The sequence below is a fragment of the Bufo gargarizans genome, chromosome 4 (assembly GCF_014858855.1).
Source record: "Bufo gargarizans isolate SCDJY-AF-19 chromosome 4, ASM1485885v1, whole genome shotgun sequence".
NCBI classification, from domain to species: domain Eukaryota; kingdom Metazoa; phylum Chordata; class Amphibia; order Anura; family Bufonidae; genus Bufo; species Bufo gargarizans.
This window is the reverse complement of record NC_058083.1, coordinates 528004111-528027096: the sequence shown is the minus strand read 5'-3', so window position 1 is coordinate 528027096 and position 22986 is coordinate 528004111. Positions and strand designations below refer to the sequence as shown.

General features: G+C 44.2%; 1 protein-coding gene across 1 annotated transcript; it reads right to left on the bottom strand.

Annotated features, from left to right (window-relative positions):
• Positions 1-3745: 3745 nt before the first annotated feature.
• LOC122934774 (gastrula zinc finger protein XlCGF26.1-like) lies at positions 3746-9600 on the bottom strand. Its single transcript, XM_044290471.1, has 3 exons — positions 9564-9600; positions 9357-9480; positions 3746-6412 (listed from the first exon to the last, which is right to left on the bottom strand). Exons 2-3 carry the CDS (start codon positions 9439-9441, stop codon positions 4800-4802), a joined length of 1698 nt encoding a protein of 565 aa, XP_044146406.1. The 5' UTR covers positions 9442-9480; positions 9564-9600; the 3' UTR covers positions 3746-4799.
• Between the last annotated feature and the right edge of the window lie 13386 nt (positions 9601-22986).

The following is a 22986-nucleotide window of genomic DNA, read 5'->3' as shown; positions in this document are numbered from 1 at the left end:
CAGCGTCATGTACCAGGCATCTAACCCCAATGTCTGTTCTGTTCACTGTGCCGCGCAGACCTTTGTTGGGTGCTAAGGGTTAGGCCCCATGCAGATGACCATATGGCCGCCATGCCCATGTTGCACAAAACACGGTCACAGGCTGCGTGAACTCTGTGCTGCGTTGTGGACCCATTGACTTGAACGGGTCCGCGATCTGCAACATACAGCAAAAGGTAGGTAATATCTTTTGCCCACCGAAGGGCTTCTGTCTGTTTAAGTGAACTTCTGATCTGTGCCTCCACACTGCAAAAGATAGGACACATTCTACCTCTTGCCGTATGTTGCGGATTGCGGACCTGTTCAAGTCCATGGGTCCACAACGCAGCATGGAGTTCACGTGGCTGGTGCCCGTGGTCCGCAACACAGGCATGACAGCCATACGGTCGTCTGAATGGGGCCTTAACGGTATGAGCTATGCCTAGAAGCTGCTATCCATGAAGGCCATCCTACCCTTGGGACCAGAAGGATTGAGCTGCTGTGGACTGCAGAGAGAGGAGCACAACATAATGAAGATTGTGCAGATGACATAGACTGGGGGTAACTCCTTGGAAAACACAGGAGCCCCATCCCACCTTGTTTCTTCTAGTGGACTTTTCACCCACATACAGGTAACATATTCCCCCTCCTTGGCTTTGCCAGCTGCACAGACACACACTCAAACATGTCTAGCACTCTGTGTGCTGTCCGCATCCGTTTCTCCGTTCCGTGGCCCTGTAAAAAGTCCTGTTTTTGTCCGTTTCGCGGACAAGAATAGGCATTTCTATAATGGACCTCCTGTTCCGTTCTGCAAATTGCGGAAGACACACGGGTGGTATCCGTTTTTTTGCAGACTGCAAAAAATGGCACGGTCGTGTGAACAAGCCCTAACTTTTAGGCTGGTATCTAAACTTTTAGGTGTACTTGATGATGAGTACTGATTGAACAAATAGAAACCTTCTGGTTGATGGTACAATGGGGGAACAGCTGGTAACAGGTAGATAGGGAAAGTTGTTCAGCCTGAGAATAGTAATTAAATAGCAAAAAAAACTGTAATTGGAGGTACACTTTAGGGTGAAATCAAACAGTCCAGCCAGCTGCATGCAGCAGTCCACTACCATCCTTGATGGGTGATGTTCACATAAAAAACTGTACAGCCAGAATGATTGGCCTTCCTTTCAATTCGCCTGCCTCAGTGTCAGCAGTAGGGCAACTTTGGATCCTGATATTCAGCATACTCCTGTATGTCTGGCTCGCTGAAGCAGGCTCTTATTAAAGCCAGACCACTGTATCACATATACCCGGCCACTGCTGTGTCAATATTCGCATTGACGTCACTGCAGCCAATGACTAGCTGCAGCAGTGACTCCCCCCCCCCCCACACACACTTTATGTCATGTCAATTCGTCATGTGACACAAGGTAGCCAGGTCACCGCTGTGGCCAGTCATTGACTGCAGTGGTATCAAAGTGGATGTTGACAGTGGGGGATCTGAGCGAGGCAGTGGTGGCTGGGCGGCAGAGCCAGGACCCAGAGGTGCAGAACAGGTATGTATGCTTCCCTTTGCAAGTTTGGCCAGAGAAGAGAGTCTCCTCAAATCCCCCAAAAGCTGAATCACACCAGCACAACCATGGAGGTGACCTCATTGCTGCAGTGCAGCGTTGCCCTTACCTCGCAAAACATTGTCCCAGTCTGCATTGAAAGACGAAGTGTCTTATTGTCATACAGCAACAATTCCAATGAGCGGTCCACTTCCCTGCCATGTGAGAGTACATGACAAGGATCCCACGCCATCGGGTGCTTAAAAGTAGTGGAGTCAACTAAGAGGTGCAGTAGCGACTGCATTGGCACAAATCTGTCCAGCTGGGAGGAGTCCAGTGGCACACAAGTGGATTACTGGGCGAGTATTGTTGTTTCCTGCACACACATTCTGTTATGGATGACTTTCGATGGAGTAGAAGATGAGGAGAAATAGATGGAGCAGAATAAGCATTAGCTGATGATGTTGACAATGAAGAGGGCCACAACACTGTACCACTTGTGGAGGTGGCCTGGCTACTAGAATGATGACAGGAATAAGGTGGACAGTCTTGTTCACATTGCTGGCCAGTTCAATTTTTCCACGTGAACAGGTGATTCCACCTCATGTGCAGAAGGAAAACTCTAGTTTCTACATTTGTACTTGTCTGTGAAGGTTCTCATTTATCCAGGTCATGGTATAGCTGTAAAGAATAAATTAAGGCAACTGGACGTACTGTAGATTTCTTGAAAACGTTTCACTCGTTCTTCCAACGAGCTTTCTCAATTCTGAGTACATTTGTACTTCAACAGACATCTTTTTTTTCTGCCTGCAGAGCTTGCACACTGTGATGGTTTTGCCAGCTGGCCCCCTAGAGAAAAATTCCCACATGGGAGTTACCCACACAGAGCCACCACCAGCGACAGTCACAATATTACTGCCGCCTCCATTACAACCACCCAAGTTGGCCCTCGTCTCACAGCTTTTGAGACTGCTCCAAGAGCAGCAGCAGCATCACCTCCTCCCGAGCTGACCACTGTAAATGCAGATCTTTGGTCACCTCAATCCCCCAAAAAGTTTAATAAAAAGTGATCAAAAGGCCACATGTGCCCCAAAATGGTACCAATAAAAACTACAGCTCGCCCCACAAATATCATGCTCTCAAACAGCTCTGTAGACTGAAATATAAAAAGTTATGGTTGTTAGTAAATGACGAAGCAAATCATTTTTTTTAAAGGATTTCTTTTTTTAAAGTAGTAAAACATAATGAAAACTAAATCATACCAATAAATAAGCCGGTAGTCATGTCATTTCTAGTGCACAATCAATGCTATAAACACAAAAATATTGCATTTTCTTTTTCAATTTCAATCCCTCCTTCCCCCCCCAAAAAGAGTATATTTTCCAAAACATGGAAATTGGCTTAGTGATTAAAGAGTTAACTATACACTGCAATACTGGAGGTAGCTGAGAACTGTTGTCGGCTATTTCTGGCACGCCCCGAACCATTCTGCAGCCTTGTTCATTTTGGGGGCCCTGCAGTGTATGAGGCTCTCGTTCTCTTGCTCAATGGGGACCCCAACTGATGTAATAGTTACCCCCTATGTTCTGGATATGTTCCTACTATGATGCATACATAGGAGGGGCATTTATTATTTGTATCACACCACATTTTGTGGTAAAGGGGTTTTGCGGCCGAATTTGCAACTTTTCCGAGGGGGCGGAGAACAGGGCCGGCCGGTCTGCGTCATTCACCATTTACCACGCCAGTTTATGGCATCAAAAATTATCTTAACCAACACCAGCAAGGGATTTGGCGTAGCAGCACCAAGCCCCAAAGTTATGTAGAAGCCTGCGCCTCTACATAACTTTAGCACATCCACCGCCAGCGCAGGGGGATCAAGACCAGTCTTAATAAATGACCCCCAAAATGTCTACTGTTGGTCTATGAGTGTGACTAATCAACTGACCGTGTCATCAACAAGGATCCTTTAGGCTGGGTTCAGACCTGAGCGTTCTGAAACGAGCGCTCTGTATGCGCGATTGTACGGGCGTTTACAATCGCGCATACAGAGACAGGCGTGCACACATTGTCGCGCGTTCCCGAATATCTATGTGCGGGAACGCGCGACAAACGCCCAAAAAAAAGCTCAAGCACTTGTTTGAGCGTCGGGCGTTTTACAGCGCGATCGTACGCGCTGTAAAACGCCCAGGTGAGAACCATTCCCATAGGGAATCATTGGTTCTTGCCTGTTGTGCGTTTTACAGCGCGTAGGAACGCGCTGTAAAACGCTCAGGTGTGAACCCAGCCTTAGAAGTAAGATGCGGCTGGTACAGATAAGTTGATCAGAGGACGTGTGACTCATATTATTTGTTATATTGCATAGTATAGTGTATAAGGTTTGTGTAATATAGTGTTATGCATACATCAGAAAATCCACAAGAAATCTGCACCAAAAACCACACATAAGTCTGCCCTATTTATTACAGCTTTGGTGCATTCTTTGTGCAGTTTGGAATGCAGTTTTTGGTGCGGAGTCTCCATCAGAGTCTAGGGGGAAAACCACTCTACAGAAGGTGCGGAATGGCACAAAAAATTAACCTGCTGCAGGTTTCAAAATCCGCTCAACAAGTCAATTTCCGCTCCTAAGAAAAAAACTAAGCAACCATGAGATTGGTCAAATCTCCTTCACTTTGCTGGTGCTGCATTACACTGCGGTTTTTCTGCACGAAATCCAAGCAGAAATATGCACATAATCCGTATCGTGTGCAGCCCCCCGTTAGGCCGCTGTTCCCACAATGACGCCACACGAGCGAGTTTTGCGTGCAGGTGCAATGCATGAATCCTGACCCATTCATTTTCTATAGGTCGCCGGTGTACATGAGCGTTGTTTTTCACACATCATCTCTGCGATACCTGAAAATCTCAGCATGTTCTGTATTCAGCATTTTCTTTCATGCAGCCCTAGCCCCATAGAAGTGAAGGGGGCTTTGCATCCAGATGCAACGCATTTTTCACTGATGATTGCTAGGAGATATAGATTGTTATTCTTCAGGGTTTTTTTTATGTGTGTGAAAAACGCATTAAAAACTGATCCGTGTGAAATAAAACTGAAACACTCAACACAATCATAGACAAAACTGACTGAATGTGCGGTCAAAACCATCAGTTTTTTCCTGAACAGATCCTGATACAATCCAGATCATGCGTGGGAAAGGGACCTGAAGCTCCACACCTGCCACATTTCTTACAATCTGAACATTACAATGGTTTCTCTCCTTTGTGAGTTTTTTGATGTCTATCAAGACCGGATTTTTTACTAAAACATTTCCCACATTCTGAACATAGAAATGGCTTCTCTCCTGTGTGAATTCTCCGATGATGAAGCAGAGCTGATTTATGGGTAAAACATGTTCCACATTCTGAGCATGAAAACGGCTTCTCTCCTGTGTGAATTCTTAGATGTTCCACAAGATTTGATTTCTGGCTAAAACTTTTCCCACATTCAGGACATAAAAATGGGTTATCTCCTGTGTGAGTTCTCTGATGTCTATCAAGATCTGATTTTTGAATGAAACATTTTCCACATTCTGAGCATGAAAATGGCTTCTCCTTTGTGTGAGTTTTCTGATGTCTATGAAGATATAATTTTTGACTAAAACACTTCCCACACTCTGAACATATAAACGGCTTCACTCCTGTGTGAACTCTTAGATGTTCCACAAGAGATGATTTCCGACTAAAACACTTCTCACATTCAGAACATGAAAATGGCTTCTGCCCTGTGTGAGTTCTCTGATGTCTAACAAGATATAATTTTAGACTAAAACATTTGCCACATTCTGAGCATGAAAACGGCTTCTCCCCTGTGTGAGTTCTCTGGTGTATATCAAAATACAGTTTTTGACTAAAACATTTCCCACATTCTGAGCATGAAAATGGCTTCTCTCCTGTGTGAATTCTTAGATGTTCCACAAGAGATGATTTCCGACTAAAACACTTCTCACATTCAGAACACGAAAATGGTTTCTCCCCTGTGCGAGTTCTCTGATGCCTATCAAGATCTGATTTTTGACTAAAACTTTTTCCATATTGTGAAATTTGATGATCGTGAAGAGCTATGTTATCTGCAAAACATGCTCCACATTCTGAGCATAGAAATGTCTTCTCTCTTTTGTGAGTTCGCTGATGATGCAGCATAGCTGATTTATGGCTAAAACGTGTTCCACATTCAGAACATGAAAATGGCTTCTCTCTTGTGTGGACTCGTAGATGTTCCACAAGATGCGAGTTCTGACTAAAACATTTCCCACATTCTGAGCATGAATATGGCTTCTCCCCTGTGTGAGTTCTCTGATGTCTATCAAAATCAGATTTTTGAATAAAACTTTTCCCACATTCTGAACATAGAAAAGGTTTCTCTCCAGTGTGAGTTCTATGATGTCTATCGAAATCTGCTTTCCGACTAAAACATTTCCCACATTCCGAACATGAATACGGCTTCTCTCCTGTGTGAATTATCTGATGTCCAAGTAGATTGAATTTCCTTGTAAATGATTTTCCACATTCTGAGCATGAATATGACCCTTTATCTCTGTGATTTCTCTCATGCAAAGAAAGATTAGATTTCTTTTTAAACAGTTTCCCATATGAAAATATTTCCTCCCATTTATGTCCAGTTATTTGTTTGCCAATCAGTGATTGATTAGATGAAGGTTTAGTGTGAGAAATGGTATCAGTGGATAGATCTCCGCTATGAAGGACTGAGGGTACATTAGGAGTAATTGAATTAGCTTGTGTGATATTGTTATCTTCTGCTTCATGATAAGGAGATAAATGCAGATGTTGATGGGAGTCGCTCATCCCGTCTTCACCTGGAAAACAAAACAAAAGTTCTTATTTTCCCAGACAACCTAATTTACCATTTTTCTTGTTAAGCATTAAAGCTTTATTGAGACAATAGCAAGCCAGGAAACAGAGGATGTAGGAGATGTAAGAAAACCAGATAGTGTACAATTTCAGTAATTAAATCATATACACTGGTAAAAAATAAATAAAAGGATGAAAGACTATAGAAAACACAATGGGGGGGGGGGGCAAAATGTAAGAATTATGGTTGGTTTTATGCTAGCGGACTTTGCACTTAGACCAGTATATTAAGCGCTAGTCTTAGTATTTTTTTCCCATACTGTTCATAAGATCTTTCTCTGTAGAAGTCCCAGAATATAAACCCTTGTAGAGATTCTATCCAGACCATACAACAGTTTAAAAACATTCAAGAAAGTCCACAAAAATGGTACAGTATATAATAGATATGAGTGGGAGCAAAGGCTGCATGGTAGCCTGAATACAGAGAGAGATCAAACCTATTCTTACAGCCGGGGGTGAATTTTAGAGTCTAGGCTGCTTAGAATTGGTGGACATCCCTCCCAGGGGTTGGCTGACCATTGACTCTACAAGGGGAAAAAACCCAATAGGCCCCTTAGATTGTGATATCAAGCACCACCAGCAGTTTACTCTTTGTCAATATCAGTTTTCCTGGTGTTCTGTTTTCATGTTCCACTAGTGTCATCCGATGGGAAATGTTTCAATGTAACTTGAATTTTAATAATTAAAATTTCTGCTCTCTTTCTTAACTGAATAGTCAAGTGGGCGGTCCTATCAATGATTGACAGCTATCTATATATACACACTTATACAGGAAAGGCTGCCATCCCACTTGGCCGCTGAGCTCAGAAAGAGCAGAGATTTTTATTAATAAACTAAAGGTTATGATGAATCCCACTTCATGGTGACAGGTTCCCTTTAATATAAAATTTAGTTTTTGAGGACACATTCCCTTTAACCCTTTAAGGACCCATGGCGAAGCTGTATGTCATGGGTCCGATCCCTAAACATGGAGCCCGCTCGCACGTGCAGCGGGCTCCTTAGCCGTGGGGTCTCTGTAATTTTAAATAGCAGAGACCCGTGGCACATGTATGCGATCAGCCATAAGGCTGATCGCATACATCTTACCTTTCAGATTCCGCGGTCAAATGTGACCACGGCATCTGCGCAGACCGGAACCGGAAGTCGCAAGCTTCCGGTAACAGCGTTCCCTGGCTGAGATCGGGGGGCCTGTTACCTTGTGCTAATTGACCAAAGCCTCAAGCAGGCTTCAGAGTCAATTGGATGTATATATCAATACAGGCCACTAGATGGCAGCTTTGTATTGATATAGTGCAAATGAAGTCTTCAATGATGGCTATTTAGCCATCACTGAATACTAAGGGCAATCGAATAATTGCCAGGTATTGTCACCCAAGAAGACTTAAAAAAGTTTAAAAAAAGTTTTTACAAATATAAAAAAGTTAAAATCACCCCCCTTTCCTTAAAATAAAAATGCTTAACCAATAAAAAAAATAAACATAATGGGCATCGCCCATGCACATACTATTAAAATATAACAATATTAATGGCATATGGCAAATGGCATAGCGGGGGAAAAAAAATAGAAACAGCCAATTTGCCATTTTTTGTCACTTAAACTACCCAATAATTTTTTTTTAAATAAAAAGTGATCAAAAAGTCGCACACACTTAAAATTGGTATCAATAAAAAGAACAGATCGTCCCGTAAAAAAAGAGCCCTCACACAGCCCCATACACACAGCTACAAAAAAGTTATAGGGGTTAGAATATGGTTATGAAAAAAGAATTTTTTTCCTCAGTTAGATTTTTTTTTCAGTATTAAAACGCAAGAAAAATTACACAAGTGTGGTATTATTGGAACCGTACTGACCTGGAGAATGAAGATACCAGGTCAATTTTACCGCATAGTGTACAGTGTAAAAAAATAAAAATAAAAGCCTTTATTAGAATTGCATTTTTGTTTTTCAATTCTACCCCATTTGGAATATTTTTCCCGCACCCTACTACATGGTATGCAACCATAAATGGTGCCATTAGAAAGTACAACTTGTCCCGCAAAAAATAAGCCCTCATTAGGATATGTGAACGGAAAAATAAAAAAGTTAGGACTATGGGAAGACGGGGAGTGAAAAAACGAAAACACAAAAATGGAAAATCCCAGGGTCCTTAAGGGGTTAAATCTATGTTTAATGACAGAAAACAATACAATAACTGCAACATCCCGTGGTCATGGAGCTAATCACCAGCTCAGCACACAACCTGCAACATGTAGGATACACAATGGGGAGTTTAAAAATACGTATAAAAGACGACATCTCTCTGACGTCCTAAATATGGAAGAAGAAAACTGTCTCTGCACATTTTACACAAATTCATGATGAGGACATTTTGTTTTTCTCCATTAAGGACACTGAAGGAATGAGCTCCTCGACATGTGAAGGGTCTACAGACAAAAACTAATTATGCAAAATTCTGGATGATCGTTTTAACTATTCCCAATCCACATGGTCTCAAAGACTAGGTTCTATCCAAAATTATCTATTGACATCTATTTATTCCTTACCGATACACTATAGAGGTCATAAACTAAAGACCATTGTCTCACATGCCAGTCTTAGTAGAAACCACCCGGGTGCACACATATTCTGTTGTCTGGGCACCAGAGCTAAAATCTACATGTGTATATCTAACGTCCCATTTGGACTACATAATTATTGTATCCATAGAGTGCAAACTTGCTTTCAGTTTATTGTTTGTAGACGTCACGTGATAGCTCGGGACGGTACTTGAATATATTTATACACAATATGTGTGCTCTTTGGGTGGTACCTTATGTCTACAACAAGGTGAATCAAGGGGACTCTCAAAACTGTTCTCTCCTCTACAGTCATGGAAGGTCTCCTCTTACCTGGTGATGTGAGGGACTGGTGATTCTCCATCAGGACATCCTTGTACAGATCCTTGTGTTCTTCTAAATACTCCCACTCCTCCATGGAGAAATAGACAGTGACATCCTGACACCTTATAGGAACCTGACAACACAAGGACACAGTCATTACCAGATCCCTCCCTTGGCATTATTGTATAATGTCCCAGCATTCCCAGCAGCGCTCACCTCTCCGCTCAGCAGCTCAGTGATCCTGGTGGTAAGTTCTAGGATCTTCTGCTCATGTATCAGGGAATGAGGTGGAGGCTCGGTGATGGGGCTCTGGGTCCTGCTCCGTCCTCCTGACACACGGGGTGTCACACACTCACCAGACGACTTCTTCACTACTGTGTAATCCTGTATATGGGGAGACGCCGATCACTACAGAGATTCTAAGAATCCTTCACCTTTCCAGACATTTCCCTGGTTTATTACTAGAGATAAGAGAAATGTCATGTGAAACTCTCACCTCTCCAGTTATCAAGGAGATGATCTCCAGGGTGAGGTCTAATATCCTCGCAGCCATGTCCTCTCTGTCTTCGTCAGCCAGGTAAGGAATATGATGTTAACCCTCCGTCAACCTTGCTGGAAGCGACACGCACCACACCTATAAAGCCTAGAGGCTGTAGGACCTTTGATGACATCACATTCATGTGATCAGTTACATGTTAGTAGCTATAGGACCTTTGATGATGTCACAGTCACGTGATCATTTACATGCTAGTGGTTGTAGGACCTTTGATGATGTCACAGTCATGTGATCAGCTACATCACACACGACCATTATAGGACTGTGCTTTATGTGTTTATTCAGGTGAAGAGAAAAAAGTGAAGGTTTACACATGGGACTGTATGGTAAAGGGATGGATTTCGAGGAAAGTGTTTTATTTGGGACAACTGGAGGGGGCTGAAGGGGTGTTTTTTTCATGGGACTGTATGTCGGAGGGAGTGAGGCTTTTACACTTCCTTTTTAGTGAGCCCGATCATTTGGTTCATCTCAGCAACAAGATTCGGCTCTTCCCGGTCTCAAACATCTATTTATTTAATAGGAGTCTCTCCCATTTTAACTCTTAAAGGATGTGGTCTAGTTTGGTACTTAAAACTCAGCGTCCCCCTTTCCCACCGCCATCATCTGTCTCTACCATCATCTGTCTCTATTGCTGCAGATCTCCCAAGTGTCCCTCTTTTTGACCGAAGTCCCTCTGTCCCTCTTTTTGATCTGAGGTATAGATTTGCATTATTACATTTACAATATTTACCCAGAAAGTGTTTGTCTGGTTCCTCTTTGTATATTATTTAATTATTTGTTGCAGCTGGGATTTTAGAAATTTCTATATACAGATTATTTTTGTGCCATTTTGTGACAAAGAACTATTGAGGCGCATAGATATGCCGGAAAAATTGATCTTTCACAGAATGAACCATAAGTGTCCCTCCTTGACCGTCCAAAAAGTTGGGAGGTATGTTGCTGTGTTCTTGGATTAAGCTTATTTTGACAGATTAGGAATGTTAGCAAACATCCCAACCATCCTGGATTTGGCAGGACAGTCCCAGATTTCGGTGGCTGTCCTGCAGTCCCAGAACGGCAGGGGTAGTGATGGCCTCGCGGTTCACCCGGTGGTCGGTTTGCGGCGAACTTTGCTCGTTCGCGATTCGCTAAACATGCAAACATATGGCGATATTCGCGCCCGCCATATTCTTTTACATTGTGAAGAACTTTGACCCATGACAGATCCATCAGGTGGTACAGGACGGCCAATTGAGACGTTTCAGCACATGGACACACCCCCTACCTTATAAATAGACCCGATCTGGCCGCCATTTTACATTCAGTCTTTTGTCAGTGTAGGGAGAGGTTGCTGTGTGGAGCAGGGACAGGCTGTTAGGGACACCAAATGCTAGCTAATAGGGCCACAAAAGTCCTTTTAAGGACTGGTATAGGTGTGCTATCGATAGGTGTGATATACAAACCGGATTCCAAAAAAGTTGGGACACTAAACAAATTGTGAATAAAAACTGAATGCAATGATGTGGAGATGGCAAATGTCAATATTTTATTTGTAATAGAACGTAGATGACGGATCAAACGTTTAATCCGAGTAAATGTATCATTTTAAAGGAAAAATACGTTGATTCAAATTTTCACGGTGTCAACAAATCCCAAAAAAGTTGGGACAAGTAGCAATAAGAGGCTGGAAAAAGTAAATTTGAGCATAACGAAGAGCTGGAAGACCAATTAACACTAATTAGGTCAATTGGCAACATGATTGGGTATAAAAAGAGCTTCTCAGAGTGGCAGTGTCTCTCCGAAGCCAAGATGGGTAGAGGATCACCAATTCCCACAATGTTGCGCAGAAAGATAGTGGAGCAATATCAGAAAGGTGTTACCCAGCAAAACATTGCAAAGACTTTGCATCTATCATCATCAACTGTGCATAACATCATCCGAAGATTCAGAGAATCTGGAACAATCTCTGTGCGTAAGGGGCAAGGCCTTAAAACCATACTGGATGCCCGTGATCTCCGGGCCCTTAAACGACACTGCACCACAAACAGGAATGCTACTGTAAAGGAAATCACAGAATGGGCTCAGGAATACTTCCAGAAACCATTGTCAGTGAACACAATCCACCGTGCCATCCGCCGTTGCCAGCTGAAACTCTACAGTGCAAAGAAGAAGCCATTTCTAAGCAAGATCCACAAGCTCAGGCGTTTTCACTGGGCCAGATGGCAAAATGGAAGACTGTTCTGTGGTCAGACGAGTCACGATTCGAAGTTCTTTTTGGAAATCTGGGACACCATGTCATCTGGACCAAAGAGGACAAGGACAACCCAAGTTGTTATCAACGCTCAGTTCAGAAGCCTGCATCTCTGATGGTATGGGGTTGCATGAGTGCGTGTGGCATGGGCAGCTTGCATGTCTGGAAAGGCACCATCAATGCAGAAAAATATATTCAGGTTCTAGAACAACATATGCTCCCATCCAGACGTCATCTCTTTCAGGGAAGACCCTGCATTTTTCAACAAGATAATGCCAGACCACATTCTGCATCAGTCACAACATCATGGCTGCGTAGGAGAAGGATCCGGGCACTGAAATGGCCGGTCTGCAGTCCAGATCTTTCACCTATAGAGAACATTTGGCGCATCATAAAGAGGAAGGTGCAACAAAGAAGGCCCAAGACGATTGAACAGTTAGAGACCTGTATTAGACAAGAATGGGAGAGCATTCCTATTTCTAAACTTGAGAAACTGGTCTCCTCGGTCCCCAGACGTCTGTTGAGTGTTGTAAGAAGAAGGGGAGATGCCACACAGTGGTGAAAATGGCTTTGTCCCAACTTTTTGGGGATTTGTTGACACCATGAAATTCTGATTCAACATATTTTTCCCTTAAAATGGTACATTTTCTCAGTTTAAACTTTTGTTCCGTGATTTATGTTCTATTCTGAATAAAATATTAGAATATTAAAATATTAGAAATATTAAAATATTAGAAGTTGGCACCTCCACATCATTGCATTCAGTTTTTATTCACGATTTGTATAGTGTCCCAACTTTTTTGGAATCCGGTTTGTACTTATAATATACTTTCTAACATAAAAAGCATATTATAGTGCATTTGTATTGTGCGGCAGTTGTGTCCGGTTCTGCTGCGATACTGCAGGTATATAGAGGGACAAACGCAATTAGAAAAAATAATTTCTACTAGTGTGATATACCAGTCGCCCCCCCCCCAAAAAAACTGATATAAGCGGGGTGTTATATACCAATATACTTTCTATATAGTGTATTTGGGTACTGCAGCATTTGTTTGCGGTTCTGCTGCGTTCCCTCTGCTACACACAGTGATAAACAGTATTGGAAAAAATAATTATAACTGGTTTGCGCCTGTGCGTACGCGAAAATTACATTGCCGATATTTCACATTGAAAAAAAATAATGAATGGAGATCGCAAATTCTAATAATACATCTGGTATGTCACTGTGGGACTATTTGTGCACTTCTAGTAATTATTTCTTGGCTGCAAATATGAGCTGAAGGTTTTTCAGGTTCGCCTGCCATTAAAATGAATGGGACCCGCCGCGAACTTGTGGTTCCGGCAGATGTTCGTCCATCACTACGGCATAGGTATGTCCCACCTTCAGCTGACTGTAATGGTGAAGCAGGAAGCCGTTCTCTCCCCGCTCCATCATTCAGCTCAGCGGCCAGTGCTCCCCAACAGGAACGATACTGTCACACATCGTGCTGCTGGACTGTGTAGGATGGTTAGAGGTTTCAAATACTATCACAGGAAAAAAGTTACCCCTCAATAAAATATACCTTTTATTAAATTCTGTCTGAAATAAACCATAAACCACCACATCAATAGCACTATAGTTACATGTCATGCTCTACATATGTTATTAAGATAAATAAAGTCACGGTGTAGCCAGAACATATGTCCGGCCTTTCTTTACTCACGGTTGTACCAATCGAGTTAATTCACCACTGAATGGAGCATAGTAGGCATAGATTCAATTTTCTTCAACGGCTTTCAGGCTTTTTGAAGGGAAGTGGGGTCCATGGTGAAGTCAGGTCTCCTGTCCTTGCTTGTCCCTTCACTACCCCTATCTACAAGCGGAGCACCCGCCCCGAAAGGGGCGACCTCACTTCTCGGTGGCTAAGCCCTCAATGCCCCTTTCTCTAGCCCTATCAATTGTGCCTAACCTGTTATTTGGATCCCCAATTTAGACAGACGTCCCGACGCGTTTCTCCAGTGCCTAGGATATACAGTTTTTTCAAGGGACCTTGAATTAGCTCTGCTAAACAGACAATACTGTGCCTAAATCCACTGGCCACCTCAGATGGAAAATGGTGTGCCTTTTTGATAGGTCATTATATAACGATATTAGGAGTGCCTAGAAGTGGAGGGCAGCAACATAAGCCACAGAAGGGGACCCAGGAGTCAAAACACCACCATCAGAGGGGTTCTTATCTCAATTAAATGGCCAAAATATGGTATCCAGGATGTCTCCATATCAACATTCATTAGTGACTCAGGATCATCCCTTCTAGATCACTCTAGTGGGTAATTTCCTACCCGATGTCCCCAACACTCTCATTTATGGATCCTTTTGTATTATATATAACTAGTGACATCTACAGCACCACATCCCTTAACACTGCCCCCCCCCCAGTTCCCTATCCCTTAAAATTGGACCTCCACAGCAGCCCACCCCCTTAACTTTGACATTTAAAGCAGCCTTCTCCTTTAACAGTGACTTTCCCAGCATACCACCCCCTTGACAGTGACCTCCACAGGGGCCCGGCCCCTTAACAGTGGCCTTTACTGGATCGAGGGCGGGTCCTTTTGAACAGCTCACTCTAAGACAGCAGCACTGTACTGTCTGAGTGGGAGCTGCAGGGAGAAAGTCACACTCCCTCCCACCCCTGCAGCTGACAGAAGTAGATTTTTACTTTCATTTTTTCAATCCCTGTTGACTGAGGAGTGGAGGGGCGTGGCCTAATAAGATCAGGGCGTGGCTTAGCACAACCTAGAAGTGGATTTTTAACTTCATTTATTCAATTTCATGAGTGAGGAGTGGGACGGGTGTAGCCTAACTGGATTGGGGGCATATCCTTTTGAACAGCTCACTCTAAGACAGCAGCACTGTACTGTCTGAGTGTGAGCTGCAGGGAGAAAGTCACCCTCCCTCCCACCTCTGCAGCTGACAGAAGTTGATTTTTACCTTCATTTTTTCAATCCCTGTCAACTCAGGAGTGGGAGGGGCGTGGCCTAACCAGATATGGGAGTGGCTTAGCGGGACCTAGAAGTTGATTTTTTACTTCTTTTTTTCAATTTCAGCCGGCTAAAGCGTGGGAGGAGGCGTGGTCTAACCGGATTAGGGGCATGTCCTTTTGAACAGCTCACTTTAAGACAGCAGCACTGTGCTGTCGGAGTGTAAGCTGAAGGGAGAAAGTCATGTGATGAAGGCAGTTTTCTCTTTAGCAGCCTCCGTTAAGGGCACCTGCCAATACCCTTCCGTGAGGTCCAAAACTGAGAAATATCTGGCTTGTCCTAACCTTTCAATTAGCTCATTGACTCGGGGCATGGGATATGCATTGAACTTAGAGATCTCTTTTAATTTTTGGAAATCGTTACAAAACAGAAGTGTCCCGTCTGGCTTGGGTATTAGCACTATCGGACTAGCCCACTCTCTTTTAGACTCCTCAATGACATCTAGCCTTAGCATCATCTGCACTTCCTCCAAGATGACTTGTCACCGAGCCTCAGGTACCCGGTATGGTTTTAGTCAGACTTTCGTCTGAGGCTCAGTGACAATGTCATGCTGAATTGTGGAAGTGCGTCCAGGGAGGTCAGAGAACACATTAGTGTTCCGGCTAATAAACTCCCTGGCCTCCTGAGCCTGTTTAGAGTGGAGGCTGTCAGCCATTCTTACTGTGGCAGCCACTTCCCCTACTTTAGAGGGGCCAAAACCTCACCCCCTAGAAAACCTGTACAGGTTTCCTTATCTTTCCACGGTTTGAGTAAATTCACATGGTACACCTGCTTTCGCCTCTCTGACTGGTGTACCTTGTAGTTTACCTCTCCAATTTTTTCAAGTATCTCGTAGGACCCCTGCCACCTAGCCAGGAAATTACTGTCCATGGTCAGCACCAGGACCAGGACCAAAACCTCGGGTTAAAGATCCGGACCCAAGCCTGCCCATTATAGATCCAACTCTGGGCTCGCTGAGCTGCCTCCATATACTCCCTGACAAGAGGCAAAACGGTCTCTATCCGCTGTTGCTTCTTGGTAATGTACTCTAGGACACTTTTATGCAGAGTTGGTTGCTGTTCCCACGCCTCTTTGGCTATGTCCAACAAACCGCGAGGATGTATGCGATATAGCAATTCGAAGGGCGAGAACCCAGTAGAGGCCTGGGGCACCTCTCGCACAGCAAACATAAGATAGGGCAGAATAAGGTCCCAGTCCTTCCTATCTTTAGACACCACCCTTTTTAACATGGTTTTTAATGTTTTATTAAACCGTTCAACCAGACAGTCCGTCTGCGGATGGTAAACGGACGTCCGTAACTGTTTGATATGCAGCAACTTACAGAGCTCCCTCATGACCTTGGGCATAAAAGGGTCAGTCAGAACCTCTTTACGTAGCCCCACTCGGGAGAATATCTCCATTACCTCCTTAGCTATCAGTTTAACCGATGTATGTTGCAGTGGCACCGCCTCCGGGTACCGAGTGGCGTAATCTAGGATGACCAGGATGTGTTGGTGTCCTCTAGCGGACTTCGGTACTGGGCCATACGAGGTCCATCACAATTCGCTCAAATGGTACCTCGATGATCGGGAGAGGTACCAAGGGACTGCGGAAAAGGTGCTGGGGGCTAGTTGTCTGGCAGGTCGGGCAAGACTTACAGAATTCGCTCACCTCTCTAAACACACTGGGCCAGTAAAACCATTGTAGTATCCGGTCCTGTGTTTTCTGCATTCCCAGATGCCCCCCTAGAACATGTTGGTGGGATAACTCTAACACAAGTTTGCAATAAGCCTGGGGCACCACCAACTGTTCAATATGTTCACCCCGCAGTTGGTTTACCCAATACAACATAACCTGATGAACCACAAAACAGGGAAACACCTACTCAGCCCCCGGTTGTTATGGTTCACCATTTACTATTAATACATTTCCCCAAGCTCGGGACAGGGTTGGGTCTCGGTTTTGTGCAGTACCAAAATTATCCCCGGAGACATTGAGGTCTGCCAGCTCAGGCCCCGGCGGCAAGTCCTCTACATCTCCCCCTTTTCCACTGAAGTGGCGGTCACCATTACCGCTGGCCCTTTGGCCTCGGGTTTCCAGGGTTCTGACCTCCCCCTGGAGCAAGGCCACTCTGCTGGGGTTACCCCTGTCTCATGGGTAGCAGTCACTCTGCCGAGAAGCCCGGGAAGTCTCTCCCTATTATAAGTTCATAGTGTAAATTTGAGTCCACCTGCCGGCCCCTGTGGTTAGAGACACCAGGGTGGTGGGATAGTCTTTTAAGTCTCCATGCATGCACATTACCCCGACTTTCTGGCCAGTTTACTCCACTGACCGTACCAGTGGAGCCCTTACTATTGATGCCAGACTCCCTGAGTCCAGCAGGAGCCTCCGCTGGAGTGTCCTACTTCCACCTGGCACAAGTGGTTTAGAGTTTCTGGGGTACCTGCTGCACACAGCTTTCTGGCATATAACAACTGATGGTAGCCATAGTTAGTATCCATGGGTTCCACCTGATGTGGACAGTCAGCTCTAACTTGGCCAGGCTATCGGAGCCAGGTCCGTAGTGGGTACATCTCGGGTGGGTTTGGTTGGTACAAGTCGCCGGGTCGGGGATGGAGATTTACAGGGTTTGACGGCCTTCCTTCCTTTTTCTATGTTTCTATAGGTTTAAAAGTAATATCAGGAAGTATTACTTTACTGAGAAAGTAGTGGATGCATGGAATAGCCTTCCTGCAGAAGTGGTTGCTGCAAATACAGTGAAGAAGTTTAAGCATGCATGGGATAGGCATAAGGCCATCCTTCATATAAGATAGGGCCAGGGGCTATTCATAGGATTCAGTATATTGGGCAGACTAGATGGGCCAAATGGTTCTTATCTGCCGACACATTTTATGTTTCCATGAAAGAACCACCTGTAACAGTCTTAGTAGCCTCGTAGTGCTACACCAGGTCCACCATTTCTAGGGCATTGCCAGGAGACAGCTGTCCGATACAGTGCTGGAGAGGGGGTGGTAGAGCCCTCCAGAACATTTTAGCCAATAGTCTATCCAGCATAGCCGTGGCACTCAGCACATCAGGCTGTAGCCACTTTTGCAAGAGGTGGAGTAAGTCATAATAATGCGGTCTCTCAGGCTCAGCCGGCTTAAACCGCCACTGATGTACCCGCTGGGCCCAGACCAACACATTCACCCCCAGTCTTGTCAAAATATCACCCTTTACTTTTTGGTAGTCGGCCGTTTGATCGTCCGGCAAGTCGAAATAAGCCTGCTGGGAATTGGATGCCAGGAATGGAGCGACGACCTCAGCCCACTGATCTCAGGGTAGCTTCTCCCTGATGGCCACTTTCTCGTACATTGTCAGGTAGGTTTCGATGTCATCTGCAGGGGTCATCTTAGGAATCGCAGCACGGACTGCTTTCCGGGCATCGTGGATGCTCGGGGTTGCTTCTGCTGTCTGCAAAGCCATCACGTGTTGTAACAGCAACTGGTTGGTCTCCTGCTGGTGCTTATTAGTCTCGCGTTGATGCAAGTTTGCCTTTCGCTGCTGCAGATTAGCCTCCATGAGGGCCTTCACAACAGCCTCAATTTTGTCGTGGGGCACTGGTTGTAATACAGCTGGTTTAATGTACTACATACAACCGTGCCTAAAAAAATCCAGAACCCAAAAATATCCGCATTCATGCCAACCTCACTGCTCTTGCCCGCATCCTCCACCAATTATGGGGACTCGCTCTGGTAGTCAGGACAAGCGGACGCAGTATAGAGGCAAAGACCAGTTTATAACTCAAAAACGTCAGTGTTTATTCACACTTGTTGCAAGTACACAGTATGACAGTTCATTTGCAGTATTGGTGTTAGTTCACACCCAGATAGCTCAAAAACAAAACAGTCACCTTTTGTCCTGGGTGTTAATCCACACCCGACCGCCATAGCTCAGAACAGAGCAGTCCTCCCGGATTCAGGCCTCCAGCCTGGCACAAGGCTCAGATCCCGGTACAGAGATTTCCAGAGCTCCAAAGTCAGAGAGAGATAATTCCCCACACCTGACACTGCTGGCTGCTTTTTATAGGCCTGACAAAACCCAGCCTGAAACGTGGGGATAGTCACCCACCCAGCACTTTGACTACTCCCAGTAAGAGCCGTCCCGGATCAGCTGGAAGACTATTTGGTCCTCCCACCAGCCCAGGAGCAAATTTACGTAGCTTGGCGCTCAGCTAGGATCTTATAACAGTCCCTGTCCTTTAATATAGAATGACACATCTTTAGATATACCTCATGATCTAAAACCACCAGGTTCCCCCCTTTGCCTGAGGGCTTAAAGATCAGTTTTTGGTCCTTCTTCAGGTTCCTCCAGGCACATCATTTTCCATCTGAGGTGGCCAGTGGATTTCGGCACAGTATTGTCTGTTTAGCCTAGCTAATTTAGGTCCCTTGAAAAACCAGTCTATCTAAATTGGGGATCCAAGTAACAAGTTGGGCACAATTGATAGGGCTAGAGAGGGGGCATTGAAGGCTTACCCACCGAGATGTGGGGTCACCCCGTTCGACCCTTGTAGATAGGGGTAGTGAAGGGACAAGCAGGGACAAGAGACCTGACTTCACCATGGACCCTACTTCTCTTCAAAAAGCCTGAAAGCTCCTGAAGAAAATTGAATCTATGCCTACTATGCTCCATTCAGTGGTAAATTAACTCAATTGGTACAACCGTGAGTAAAGAAAGGCCGGACATATGTTCTGGCTACACCGTGACTTTATTTATCTAAATAACATACAATTACTCTATCTATCCCTACACAGGGGGTAAAAATGCTCACCCTCAAAAGGGCGACCCCCTTGTGTCACTCCTAACTCCTTAGATGTCCCTTCTTGTCCCTACGCCACATCAGTTGAGGGAATGGAAACAACCACAAGGGCCCTGGTATGGATAAAGATAACTTTTCCAACGCGTTTTGTTGGCCTCCGGGGACTCACAACAATATGTCAGCAGTTTATAAATAAACTAGAAGTTCAACTTCTATCACCCGTCACATGATCAGAAGCCCGTGACATCACCGTCACATGGGCTGTCATGTGATTAGGAAGGGCCTGCACAGCAATCACATGATGAGAGGGTGGACGTATCCATTCAATATCAAGCATCCCCCATCACTCCCAACAAGGCTGCGCTAAAGCATTAATAGTGCTAGTTTATCTAATAGGAGACTGCGGCACAGTGTAATAATTCTGCCTAGTCTAAACAGGGCTTGTTTTTGTTTGTTAGGCTACTTTCACACTGGCGTTTTTGGCTTTCCGTTTGTGAGATCCGTTTAGGGCTCTCACAAACGGTCCAAAATGGATCAGTTTTGCCCTAATGCATTCTGAATGGAAAAGGATCCGCTCAGAATGCATCAGTTTGCCTCCGTTCAGTCACCATTCCGCTCTGGAGGCTGCCTGCAGCCTTTTGCTGTACGTCTGACGGAAGCGGAGCCAAACGGATCTCTGACACAATCTGGCACAATAGAAAGCTGATCCCTCCCCTATTGACTTTCAATTGTTTTCAAGACGGATCCGTCATGGCTATAGAAGACATAAAACAACCGGATCCGTTCATGACGGATGCATGCAGTTGTATTATTGTAACGGACATGACGGATCCGCAAAAAAGGCTAGTGTGAAAGTAGCCTTAGTTAACATGGCACTGGTGTTGGTGAGTGACTCAGCTCATATCTTTGTATTACTAATTTAAGTGAGAGAGACTAATACATGCGGACCTAGAGCTCGGTGGGGCTATCATGCTCACAGCATTGATCTGCACTATTTTTTTACTTATTATTCTCTATATTTATGTATTGTATATCCTTTTGGATACGACACAATAAAGATGATTTTTGTACTACATGTGTGGTGTTTGTAGTTTGGTCTTGCACTAGAGAAACCAGGCAAATAATTTTCAAAAGGGACAATTTGTCACGGTAGGTGTACAGGAAACAAGACAATACAAAATGAATATATGACTCACTGGATCCAAAACTAAGGAACAAAAGGGAGACCCCTGCATAAGACCTGGCACTCTCCCTGACTGCTCAGCTTATGCGAAGATCCCAATGGTAGATGATCGCATATCCTCGTACCTCGACTGTATAACACCTGAACACCCTACAATAGTGAGGGGACACGACCACCGGCTCCCTACACTAGACACGGAGGGAGTCAGGGTCACCTGGGATCCAGCAAACATAAAATCACAAATGAATGTAACACTTATCTTGTAGAAGACTGGGAAATAGGATCAGCATGCACGCACACTCCAGGAAGTTGTATAAGCCGCACACTAATGCATTATGGGGAGGAATTTAAAGGGATGCAATCAGTCCAACTACAAGACAGCTGAGAGAGGCTAACGAGATGAGGAACTGAAAACCAACACAAAGAAAGCTCAAGGAGGAGGTTCTGAAAGGCATCTGTCAGAGCTTCTCAGATGTCTGGTTGTGACACAATTATACAATGGATACTTATTCAGCCTTCGACACCTATAACCTGCAAACAATGTTAAAGGCAAAGAGCAAAAGTCAAAACATAAGTACAGTCATATTAACGGACACTCAGGCAGTCCAGATACATGAAGAGGAAGCTCTGGAGGAATACTGTAGCTCTGCCATATCCTACTCAGGGTCATCAGAAATCTGGGCCTTGTTGTTGATAAGGACCCGGAGATGAGCCGGGTACTGCAGCTGGAAACAAATGTTGTGCTCATGTTTTGCAGCAACGTTTGCAGCCTTGAAAAATTAAGAGTGCAGCCTTGTATTCCAAGGATGACAGTTTTCTATATGCCTCCAGTATTTTCAACTTTTCATGAAAGTTCAGGAGTTTGAAGATGACTGGACGTGGTCTGGAGTTGGAATCTGTACACTCGAGGACAATTCTGTGCACCTGATCCATTTTTAGCACAGAGGAAAGATCTGGCAGGGATACCACTGTAGAGAGTGGTGAAGTGAAGCAAATCTTTCACCTCCTCAGACACACCTCTGATCCCCAATTTTTTTTTTGAAGGCTGCGATTTTCCAAGTTATCAAGTTTAGAAGTGAGATCTTTGATTTGGTGGTCTCGGTCCTCCACTTGTGCAGAGCGCTCCTGTAGGCCGTTCTCTAGGCTGGAGACACATTGCTCCACTTCAGAATGTCTTTTAGTTTGATCTGGAAAGAGACTTGGAAAGACTGTTATCCAAATAGTTTAAATTAAATGGCGCTATTATAAATACAACTTGTCCTGCAAAAATAAGTCATCATGTGACTGTGAATGGAAAATTTTAAACCTCATGGCTTTTGGAAGACGGAGAGAATTTTTTTTTAAATTGGTTCAGTCATTGGGAGGTTAACCATACACTTCAATACTGAAGATACCTGAGAATTGCACTTGGCTAGAAAATTGCACATGTCTGATTTGCAGCTTCATTTGTATTATCCTCCTAGTGACCAGCCTGTTTTGGGCCTTACTGACCAAGCGTTTTTCTTCCTTATTTCATCGTCGCGTTCCAAGAGCTATAACTTTTTTTTTTCCCATCTATATAGCTTTATAAGGGCTTGTTTTTTGCGGGACAAGTTGTAGTTTTTAATGGTGCCATATTGGTTTGAGGGCTTAGTAAGACCGCAGAGTGCACCTGTCTTTGTTTTTGTTGTATTACGCCATATTGGGGTACACATAACTTTATGATTAACTTTTATTAACTCTTTCTGGGAGGGAGATGGGAAAAACAGCAATACTGCCACTGCGTTTTTACGTTATAAATTTTGCGGCGTTCATTTTTTGGTATAAATAACATAATATCTTTATTTTCTGGGTCAGTATAATTACAGTGATACCAAATACATATCGTTT

What these genes read in the sequence shown, in the direction of transcription:
- LOC122934774 (XM_044290471.1), bottom strand. Translation starts at nt 9,441, where the DNA reads ATGGAGGAGTGGGAGTATTTAGAAGAACACAAGGATCTGTACAAGGAT. An exon ending in CCAGTCCCTCACATCACCAG is followed by an intron (nt 6,413 to 9,356) that starts GTAAGAGGAGAC and finishes TTTGTTTTCCAG; the next exon opens with GTGAAGACGGGATGAGCGAC.